The sequence below is a fragment of the Trichomycterus rosablanca genome, chromosome 3 (assembly GCF_030014385.1).
Source record: "Trichomycterus rosablanca isolate fTriRos1 chromosome 3, fTriRos1.hap1, whole genome shotgun sequence".
Taxonomy (NCBI): Eukaryota; Metazoa; Chordata; class Actinopteri; order Siluriformes; family Trichomycteridae; genus Trichomycterus; species Trichomycterus rosablanca.
This window is the reverse complement of record NC_085990.1, coordinates 56834066-56847801: the sequence shown is the minus strand read 5'-3', so window position 1 is coordinate 56847801 and position 13736 is coordinate 56834066. Positions and strand designations below refer to the sequence as shown.

General features: G+C 42.6%; 1 protein-coding gene across 1 annotated transcript in view; it reads left to right on the top strand.

The window, feature by feature from the left end:
• Positions 1–13736, top strand: part of LOC134310006 (NACHT, LRR and PYD domains-containing protein 3-like) — a 109143-nt gene that overhangs the window by 72392 nt on the left and 23015 nt on the right. The window contains exon 13 of the mRNA XM_062991509.1: positions 1491–1664. Coding sequence (XP_062847579.1) covers positions 1491–1664 — 174 coding nt within the window. The remainder of the gene's footprint in view (positions 1–1490; positions 1665–13736) is intronic.

Below are 13736 nucleotides of genomic sequence, written 5' to 3'. Positions count from 1 at the left end.
GTAGGGCCTCCTTTTGCGGCCAATACAGCGTCAATTCGTCTTGGAAATGACATATACAAGTCCTGCACAGTGGTCAGAGGGATTTTAAGCCATTCTTCTTGCAGGATAGTGGCCAGGTCACTACGTGATGCTGGTGGAGGAAAACGTTTCCTGTCTCGCTTCTCCAAAACACCCCAAAGTGGCTCAATAATATTTAGATCTGGTGACTGTGCAGGCCATGGGAGATGTTCAACTTCACTTTCATGTTCATCAAACCGATCTTTCACCAGTCTTGCTGTGTGTATTGGTGCATCGTCATCCTGATACACGGCACCGCCATCGGATGCACATGGTCCTCCAGAATGGTTCGGTAGTCCTTGGCAGTGATGCGCCCATCTAGCACAAGTATTGGGCCAAGGGAATGCCATGATATGGCAGCCCAAACCATCACTGATCCACCCCCATGCTTCACTCTGGGCATGCAACAGTCTGGGTGGTACGCTTCTTTGGGGCTTCTCCACACCGTAACTCTCCCGGATGTGGGGAAAACAGTAAAGGTGGACTCATCAGAGAACAATACATGTTTCACATTGTCCACAGCCCAAGATTTGCGCTCCTTGCACCATTGAAACCGACGTTTGGCATTGGCACGAGTGACCAAAGGTTTGGCTATAGCAGCCCGGCCGTGTATATCGACCCTGTGGAGCTCCCGACGGACAGTTCTGGTGGAAACAGGAGAGTTGAGGTGCACAGTTAATTCTGCCGTGATTTGGGCAGCCGTGGTTTTATGTTTTTTGGATACAATCCGGGTTAGCACCCGAACATCCCTTTCAGACAGCTTCCTCTTGCGTCCACAGTTAATCCTGTTGGATGTGGTTTGTCCTTCTTGGTGGTATGCTGACATTACCCTGGATACCGTGGCTCTTGATACATCACAAAGACTTGCTGTCTTGGTCACAGATGCGCCAGCAAGACGTGCACCAACAATTTGTCCTCTTTTGAACTCTGGTATGTCACCCATAATGTTGTGTGCATTGCAATATTTTGAGCAAAACTGTGCTCTTACCCTGCTAATTGAACCTTCACACTCTGCTCTTACTGGTGCAATGTGCAATTAATGAAGATTGGCCACCAGACTGGTCCAATTTAGCCATGAAACCTCCCACACTAAAATGACAGGTGTTTCAGTTTCATTGTCCAACCCCTGTATATATATATATATAACGGTTCCCAGAGATGCGACTCGGTTCATTTGAAAGAGCCGTTCAATAGAATCGGATCGCTCGCGAACAACCCATTACTAACAGAGAGACGTCCAAACCCCCGCGGTAATAACGTAAACCGCTGTATTTTATGAAGACGGTATGAAAATCGGCAATATCGCCCAACCCTAGAGTGACCGCAATAATTAAGCAGCGGCGAGCCTTCACCGCAGAGTACATGTAGCGGACACACTGGATTATAACACTCACAGATCCTAATAATCTGATGTTTCATGTTTTATTTTTCAGGTTGGAATGTTGTTCTCTAACAGATGAAAGTTGTGCAGCTCTGTCCTCAGTTCTCAGTTCAAACTCCAACAATCTGAGAGATCTGAACCTGAGTGAGAATAAGCTGCAGGATTCAGGAGTGAAGCTGCTCTCTGCTGCACTGAAGAATCCACACTGTACACTGGAGATACTGAGGTGAGATTATAACACACACACACACACACACACTGTAAACTGGAGATACTGAGGTGAGATTATAACACACACACACTGTAAACTGGAGATACTGAGGTGAGATTGTAACACACACACACTGTAAACTGGAGATACTGAGGTGAGATTATAACATACACACACTGTAAACTGGAGATACTGAGGTGAGATTATAACACACACACACACACACACACACACACACTGTAAACTGGAGATACTGAGGTGAGATTATAACACACACACACTGTAAACTGGAGATACTGAGGTGAGATTATAACACACACACACACACACACACACACACACTGTAAACTGGAGATACTGAGGTGAGATTATAACACACACACTGTAAACTGGAGATACTGAGGTGAGATTATAACACACACACACACACACACACACTGTACACTGGAGATACTGAGGTGAGATTATAACACACACACACTGTAAACTGGAGATACTGAGGTGAGATTATAACACACACACACTGTAAACTGGAGATACTGAGGTGAGATTATAACACACACACACACACACACACACTGTACACTGGAGATACTAAGGTGAGATTATAACACACACACACACACACACACGCACTGTAAACTGGAGATACTGCGGTGAGATTATAACACACACACACACACACACACACACACTGTAAACTGGAGATACTGAGGTGAGATTATAACACACACACACACACACTGTACACTGGAGATACTGAGGTGAGATTATAACACACACACACTGTAAACTGGAGATACTGAGGTGAGATTATAACACACACACACACACACACACTGTAAACTGGAGATACTGAGGTGAGATTATAACACACACACACACACACACTGTAAACTGGAGATACTGAGGTGAGATTATAACACACACACACACACACACTGTAAACTGGAGATACTGAGGTGAGATTATAACACACACACACTGTAAACTGGAGATACTGAGGTGAGATTATAACACACACACACACACACACACACACACACTGTAAACTGGAGATACTGAGGTGAGATTATAACACACACACTGTAAACTGGAGATACTGAGGTGAGATTATAACACACACACACACACACACACACTGTACACTGGAGATACTGAGGTGAGATTATAACACACACACACTGTAAACTGGAGATACTGAGGTGAGATTATAACACACACACACTGTAAACTGGAGATACTGAGGTGAGATTATAACACACACACACACACACACACACTGTACACTGGAGATACTAAGGTGAGATTATAACACACACACACACACACACACGCACTGTAAACTGGAGATACTGCGGTGAGATTATAACACACACACACACACACACACACACACTGTAAACTGGAGATACTGAGGTGAGATTATAACACACACACACACACACTGTACACTGGAGATACTGAGGTGAGATTATAACACACACACACTGTAAACTGAAGATACTGAGGTGAGATTATAACACACACACACACTGTAAACTGGAGATACTGAGGTGAGATTATAACACACACACACACACACACACACACTAAACTGGAGATACTGAGGTGAGATTATAACACACACACACTGTAAACTGGAGATACTGAGGTGAGATTATAACACACACACACACTGTAAACTGGATATACTGAGGTGAGATTATAACACACACACACTGTAAACTGGAGATATTGAGGTGAGATTATAACACACACACTGTAAACTGGAGATACTGAGGTGAGATTATAACACACACACACACACACACTGTAAACTGGAGATACTGAGGTGAGATTATAACACACACACACACACACACTGTAAACTGGAGATACTGAGGTGAGATTATAACACACACACACACACACACTGTAAACTGGAGATACTGAGGTGAGATTATAACACACACACTGTACACTGGAGATACTGAGGTGAGATTATAACACACACACACACACACACACACACTGTAAACTGGAGATACTGAGGTGAGATTTTAACACACACACACACACTGTAAACTGGAGATACTGAGGTGAGATTATAACACACACACACACACACACACACACTGTAAACTGGAGATACTGAGGTGAGATTTTAACACACACACACACACTGTAAATTGGAGATACTGAGGTGAGATTATAACACACACACACACACACACACTGTAAACTGGAGATACTGAGGTGAGATTATAACACACACACACACACACACTGTAAACTGGAGATACTGAGGTGAGATTATAACACAGACAGACACACACACACACACACACACACACACACTGTAATCTGGAGATACTGAAGTGAGATTTTAACACACACACACACACTGTAATCTGGAGATACTGAAGTGAGATTTTAACACACACACACACTGTACACTGGAGATACTGAGGTGAGATTATAACACACACACACACACACACACACACACACACACTGTAAACTGGAGATACTGAGGTGAGATTATAACACACACACACTGTAAACTGGAGATACTGAGGTGAGATTATAACACACACACACACACACACACGCACTGTAAACTGGAGATACTGCGGTGAGATTATAACACACACACACACACTGTACACTGGAGATACTGAGGTGAGATTATAACACACACACACTGTAAACTGAAGATACTGAGGTGAGATTATAACACACACACACACTGTAAACTGGAGATACTGAGGTGAGATTATAACACACACACACACACACACACTAAACTGGAGATACTGAGGTGAGATTATAACACACACACACTGTAAACTGGAGATACTGAGGTGAGATTATAACACACACACACACACTGTAAACTGGATATACTGAGGTGAGATTATAACACACACACTGTAAACTGGAGATATTGAGGTGAGATTATAACACACACACACTGTAAACTGGAGATACTGAGGTGAGATTATAACACACACAGACACACACACTTTAAACTGGAGATACTGAAGTGAGATTTTAACACACACACACACTGTAAACTGGAGATACTGAGGTGAGATTATAACACACACACTGTACACTGGAGATACTGAGGTGAGATTATAACACACACACACACACACACACACACTGTAAACTGGAGATACTGAGGTGAGATTTTAACACACACACACACACACACACACACACACACTGTAAACTGGAGATACTGAGGTGAGATTATAACACACACACACACACTGTAAATTGGAGATACTGAGGTGAGATTATAACACACACACACACACACACACACACTGTAAACTGGAGATACTGAGGTGAGATTTTAACACACACACACACACACTGTAAATTGGAGATACTGAGGTGAGATTATAACACACACACACACACACACTGTAAATTGGAGATACTGAGGTGAGATTATAACACAGACAGACACACACACACACACACACACTGTAATCTGGAGATACTGAAGTGAGATTTTAACACACACACACACACACACACTGTAATCTGGAGATACTGAAGTGAGATTTTAACACACACACACACACACACACTGTACACTGGAGATACTGAGGTGAGATTATAACACACACACACACACACACAAACACACACACTGTAAACTGGAGATACTGAGGTGAGATTATAACACACACACACACACACACACACTGTAAACTGGAGATACTGAGGTGAGATTATAACACACACACACACACACACACACACTGTAAACTGGAGATACTGAGGTGAGATTATAACACACACACACACACACTGTAAACTGGAGATACTGAGGTGAGATTATAACACACACACACTGTAAACTGGAGATACTGAGGTGAGATTATAACACACACACACACACTGTAAACTGGATATACTGAGGTGAGATTATAACACACACACTGTAAACTGGAGATATTGAGGTGAGATTATAACACACACACACTGTAAACTGGAGATACTGAGGTGAGATTATAACACACACACAGACACACACACTTTAAACTGGAGATACTGAAGTGAGATTTTAACACACACACACTGTAAACTGGAGATACTGAGGTGAGATTATAACACACACACTGTACACTGGAGATACTGAGGTGAGATTATAACACACACACACACACACACACACACACTGTAAACTGGAGATACTGAGGTGAGATTTTAACACACACACACACACACACACACTGTAAACTGGAGATACTGAGGTGAGATTATAACACACACACACACACTGTAAATTGGAGAAACTGAGGTGAGATTATAACACACACACACACACACACACTGTAAACTGGAGATACTGAGGTGAGATTTTAACACACACACACACACACACTGTAAATTGGAGATACTGAGGTGAGATTATAACACACACACACACACACACTGTAAACTGGAGATACTGAGGTGAGATTATAACACAGACAGACACACACACACACACACACACTGTAATCTGGAGATACTGAAGTGAGATTTTAACACACACACACACACACACACTGTAATCTGGAGATACTGAAGTGAGATTTTAACACACACACACACTGTACACTGGAGATACTGAGGTGAGATTATAACACACACACACACACACACACACACACACTGTAAACTGGAGATACTGAGGTGAGATTATAACACACACACACACACTGTAAACTGGAGATACTGAGGTGAGATTATAACACACACACACACACACACACTGTAAACTGGAGATACTGAGGTGAGATTATAACACACACACACACACACTGTAAACTGGAGATACTGAGGTGAGATTATAACACACACACTGTACACTGGAGATACTGAGGTGAGATTATAACACACACACACACTGTACACTGGAGATACTGAGGTGAGATTATAACACACACACAGACACACACACACTGTAATCTGGAGATACTGAGGTGAGATTATAACACACACACACACTGTAAACTGGAGATACTGAGGTGAGATTATAACACACACACTACATTGGAAATACTGAGGTGAGATTATAACACACACACACACTGTACACTGGAGATACTGAGGTGAGATTATAACACACACACACTGTACACTGGAAATACTGAGGTGAGATTATAACACACACACACTGTACACTGGAGATACTGAGGTGAGATTATAACACACACACACACACTGTAAACTGGAGATACTGAGGTGAGATTATAACACACACACACTACACTGGATATACTGAAGTGAGATTATAACACACACACACATACTGTACACTGGAGATACTGAGGTGAGATTATAACACACACGCACTGTAAACTGGAGATGCTGAGGTGAGATTATAACACACACACACACTGTAAACTGGAGATACTGAAGTGAGATTATAACACACACACACATTGTAAACTGGAGATACTGAAGTGAGATTATAACACACACACACACACTGTAAACTGGAGATACTGAAGTGAGATTATAACACACACACACACACACACACTGTAAACTGGAGATTCTGAGGTAAGATTATGACACACACACACACACACACACACACACACTGTAAACTGAAGAGATTGAGGTGAGATTATAACACACACACTGTAAACTGGAGATACTGAGGTGAGATTATAACACACACACACACACACACACACTGTAAACTGGAGATTCTGAGGTGAGATTATAACACACACACACACACAGTGTAAACTGAAGATACTGAGGTGAGATTATAACACACACACACACACACACAGTGTAAACTGAAGATACTGAGGTGAGATTATAACACACACACACTCTGTAAACTGAAGATACTGAGGTGAGATTATAACACACACACTGTAAACTGAAGAGATTGAGGTGAGATTATAACACACACACTGTACACTGGAGATACAGTGGAACCTCGGTATACATCCTTAATCCATTCCAGATCCTCGGACTTATACCAAACAGGACGTATACCAAACAAATTTTCCCATAAGAAATAAAGAGAAAATGATTAATCTGTTCTCATGAAAGAAATCCTGTTGTTATTGGCATATTATACGTTCATGGGGTTGTATAAAATAATTTATAAAACAGATAGTTCCGGTCCTAAAATCTGATTGGCTGAGCTGCGTTCAAAGCCGCTGTAAAATCCCCGATATTCACGCACCTGTGACCACCTCACATCATTCCATATTAATACACCACTGAAAAGTAAAAGTACAAACTTGGTTGAACACTATTTTAAGTCATGTACTATACATGGAAATGTCCAGATTATTATAAACAGTAATCCTGATCATTAAACGGGTTTTTCGTTCAAGAAATAGTGTAATAGTTTGCGAATGTTATGTTCGCCTTCATGTTGCCTAGCAACACGGCGTACCGTTAACGGGACCTGAACATTATATAACGCGTTATAGCTAAAGAGTTGTAGCGCGGGTTGTTTACTGAATGGTAGCAACTGGCGTAATGACGCTCGTGTCTTGGTCTCGCGAGAGATAAACAAGAGTAGTGCGCGGCGTCGTGACTGATTTTGACCCGTACAAGTTCTAGCATCCGAGTCGTATTCCAAATAAAGGTCGTATACCAAGCTAAATTTTTCTTATCCAAACAGGACGTTTACCAAGCTAAATTTTTCGCCTCCAAACAGGACGTTTACCAAGCTAAATTTTTCGCCTCCAAACAGGACATATACCAAGCTAAATTTTTCGCCTCCAAACAGGACATATACCAAGCTAAATTTTTCGCCTCCAAACAGGACATATACCAAGTTCGACTTATACCAAAGCAGACGTATACCGAGGTTCCACTGTACTGAGGTGAGATTATAACACACACACTGTAAACTGGAGATTAAGGTGATATTATAACACACATGTATATCTATACACACTTGTACACCCACAAATATCATGCACCACTTGGCCCTCCTCAGTTATCACACACACTTACGCTGTAAACCATAGAAACGGAGGTAAAATTAAAATAGAACAGATGCGTTTCATTTGTTTCCAAATGAGCATTTAGACAAATAAAAACAATAATAAATTGTCTCATCATGTAGGTTAAAATTTCTCCATCAGCAAACATTGTAGATCAGCGGTGCTTTAGGTGGGATGAGGTGTAGTTATTGTAACAGACTTTTCTGTGGTTGTATCATGACAATGGTTTGATGGACGTTTCTACACGAAGTGAGTGTGTTTTGACCCTTTGGGGCTTCCATAGTTCATGGACAAGCGTGCTTGACTCAGCTGTCCGCTATTCGGTACCGTAACAGAATAAGTTAATAAAGTGTTAAATGCTCCCAACAACTTGTGAATATACCGTGTATTTATTTCTTTATTAAGCGAGTGCATCACTACGACGCTCGGTTACATTTGAGAAACGCCCCACACTTTGAGAAACGCCGTCTTAATGAGAGATGCCGTGCACGGTCAAGCCTCAACATGAACTACGGATGACTCACAGGGCCAAATAGAATTTGCGTTAACGGCACTATTTTTTACAAACGCGTTAAATTCAGATCGCGTCAATGCGTTATTATCGCGTTAACTTCAACAGCCCTAATATATATATATATACAGTGTATCACAAAAGTGAGTACACCCCTCACATTTCTGCAAATATTTCATTATATCTTTTCATGGGACGACACTATAGACATGAAACTTGGATATAACTTAGAGTAGTCAGTGTACAGCTTGTATAGCAGTGTAGATTTACTGTCTTCTGAAAATAACTCAACACACAGCCATTAATGTCTAAATAGCTGCAACATAAGTGAGTACCCCCCACAGTGAACATGTCCAAATTGTGCCCAAATGTGTCGTTGTCCCTCCCTGGTGTCATGTGTCAAGGTCCCAGGTGTAAATGGGGAGCAGGGCTCTTAAATTTGGTGTTTTGGTGTACAATTCTCTCATACTGGCCACTGGATATTCAACATGGCACCTCATGGCAAAGAACTCTCTGAGGATGTGAGAAATAGAATTGTTGCTCTCCACAAAGATGGCCTGGGCTATAAGAAGATTGCTAACACCCTGAAACTGAGCTACAGCATGGTGGCCAAGGTCATACAGCGGTTTTCCAGGACAGGTTCCACTCGGAACAGGCTTCGCCAGGGTCGACCAAAGAAGTTGAGTCCACGTGTTCGGCGTCATATCCAGAGGTTGGCTTTAAAAAATAGACACATGAGTGCTGCCAGCATCGCTGCAGAGGTTGAAGACGTGGGAGGTCAGCCTGTCAGTGCTCAGACCATACGCAGCACACTGCATCAACTCGGTCTGCATGGTCGTCATCCCAGAAGGAAGCTGACGCACAAGAAAGCCAGCAAACAGTTTGCTGAAAACAAGCAGTCCAAGAACATGGATTACTGGAATGCCCTGTGGTCTGACGAGACCAAGATAAACTTGTTTGGCTCAGATGGTGTCCAGCATATGTGGCGGCGCCCTGGTGAGAAGTACCAAGACAACTGTATCTTGCCTACAGTCGAGCATGGTGGTGGTAGCATCATGGTCTTGGGCTGCATGAGTGTTGCTGGCACTGGGGAGCTGCAGTTCATTGAGGGAAACATGAATTCCAACATGTACTGTGACATTCTGAAACAGAGCATGATCCCCTCCCTTCGAAAACTGGGCCTCATGGCAGTTTTCCAACAGGATAACGACCCCAAACACAACCTCCAAGATGAGAACTGCCTTGCTGAGGAAGCTGAAGGTAAAGGTGATGGACTAAACCCAATTGAGCACCTGTGGCGCATCCTCAAGTGGAAGGTGGAGGAGTTCAAGGTGTCTAACATCCACCAGCTCCGTGATGTCATCATGGAGGAGTGGAAGAGGATTCCAGTAGCAACCTGTGCAGCTCTGGTGAATTCCATGCCCAGGAGGGTTAAGGCAGTGCTGGATAATAATGGTGGTCACACAAAATATTGACACTTTGGGCACAATTTGGACATGTTCACTGTGGGGTGTACTCACTTATGTTGCAGCTATTTAGACATTAATGGCTGTGTGTTGAGTTATTTTCAGAAGACAGTAAATCTACACTGCTATACAAGCTGTACACTGACTACTCTAAGTTATATCCAAGTTTTATTTCTATAGTGTTGTCCTATGAAAAGATATAATAAAATATTTGCAGAAATGTGAGGGGTGTACTCACTTTTGTGATACACTGTATATACAGGGGTTGGACAAAATAACTGAAACACCTGTCATTTTAGTGTGGGAGGTTTCATGGCTAAATTGGACCAGTCTGGTGGCCAATCTTCATTAATTGCACATTGCACCAGTAAGAGCAGAGTGTGAAGGTTCAATTAGCAGGGTAAGAGCACAGTTTTGCTCAAAATATTGCAATGCACACAACATTATGGGTGACATACCAGAGTTCAAAAGAGGACAAATTGTTGGTGCACGTCTTGCTGGCGCATCTGTGACCAAGACAGCAAGTCTTTGTGATGTATCAAGAGCCACGGTATCCAGGGTAATGTCAGCATACCACCAAGAAGGACAAACCACATCCAACAGGATTAACTGTGGACGCAAGAGGAAGCTGTCTGAAAGGGATGTTCGGGTGCTAACCCGGATTGTATCCAAAAAACATAAAACCACGGCTGCCCAAATCACGGCAGAATTAAATGTGCACCTCAACTCTCCTGTTTCCACCAGAACTGTCCGTCGGGAGCTCCACAGGGTCGATATACACGGCCGGGCTGCTATAGCCAAACCTTTGGTCACTCGTGCCAATGCCAAACGTCGGTTTCAATGGTGCAAGGAGCGCAAATCTTGGGCTGTGGACAATGTGAAACATGTATTGTTCTCTGATGAGTCCACCTTTACTGTTTTCCCCACATCCGGGAGAGTTACGGTGTGGAGAAGCCCCAAAGAAGCATACCACCCAGACTGTTGCATGCCCAGAGTGAAGCATGGGGGTGGATCAGTGATGGTTTGGGCTGCCATATCATGGCATTCCCTTGGCCCGATACTTGTGCTAGATGGGCGCGTCACTGCCAAGGACTACCGAACCATTCTGGAGGACCATGTGCATCCGATGGCGGTGCCGTGTATCAGGATGACAATGCACCAATACACACAGCAAGACTGGTGAAAGATTGGTTTGATGAACATGAAAGTGAAGTTGAACATCTCCCATGGCCTGCACAGTCACCAGATCTAAATATTATTGAGCCACTTTGGGGTGTTTTGGAGAAGCGAGTCAGGAAACGTTTTCCTCCACCAGCATCACGTAGTGACCTGGCCACTATCCTGCAAGAAGAATGGCTTAAAATCCCTCTGACCACTGTGCAGGACTTGTATATGTCATTTCCAAGACGAATTGACGCTGTATTGGCCGCAAAAGGAGGCGCTACACCATACTAATAAATTATTGTGGTCTAAAACCAGGTGTTTCAGTTTCATTGTCCAACCCCTGTAGATACACCACTAACACACACACACTAATAACACACACCTATACACCACTAACACACATAGATACACCACGAACACACAGATACACCACTAACACACATAGATACACCACTAACACACAGATACACCACTAACACACATAGATACACCATTAACACACACAGATACACCACTAACACACACATAGATACACCACTAACACACATAGATACACCACTAACACACAGATACACCACTAACACACATAGATACACCATTAACACACATAGATACACCACTAACACACACATAGATACACCACTAACACACACATACACCACTAACACACACATACACCACTAACACACACATACACCACTAACACACACATACACCACTAACACACATAGATACACCACTAACACACACATACACCACTAACACACACATACACCACTAACACACACAGATACACCACTAACACACACATACACCACTAACACACACATACACCACTAACACACACAGATACACCACTAACACACACATACACCACTAACACACACATACACCACTAGCACACACAGATACACCACTAACACACACATACACCACTAACACACACATACACCACTAACACACACATACACCACTAACACACACAGACACACCACTAACACACACAGATACATCACTAACACACACAGATACACCACTAACACACACATACAGCACTAACACACACAGATACACCACTAACACACATAGATACACCACTAACACACACAGATACACCACTAACACACATAGATACACCACTAACACACACCGATACACCACTAACACACACCGATACACCACTAACACACACATACACCACTAACACACACATACACCACTAACACACATAGATACACCACTAACACACACAGATACACCACTAACACACATAGATACACCACTAACACACACAGATACACCACTAACACACACATAGATACACCACTAACACACATAGATACACCACTAACACACAGATACACCACTAACACACATAGATACACCATTAACACACATAGATACACCACTAACACACACATAGATACACCACTAACACACACACACTAACACACACATAGATACACCACTAACACACACACACTAACACACACCCATACACCACTAACACACATAGATACACCACTAACACACATAGATACACCACTAACACACATAGATACACCATTAACACACATAGATACACCACTAACACACACACACACCACTAACACACACAGATACACCACTAACACACACCCATACACCACTAACACACACAGATACACCACTAACACACATAGATACACCACTAACACACACAGATACACCACTAACGCACACCCATACACCACTAACACACACAGATACACCACTAACACATAGATACACCATTAACACACACAGACACACTAATAACACACACAGATACACCACTAACACACACAGACACACTAATAACACACACAGACACCAATAACACACATAGATACATCACTAACACACACAGATACACCACTAACACACACAGACACTCTAATAACACACACAGACACACCACTTACACACACATACACCATTAACACACAGATACATC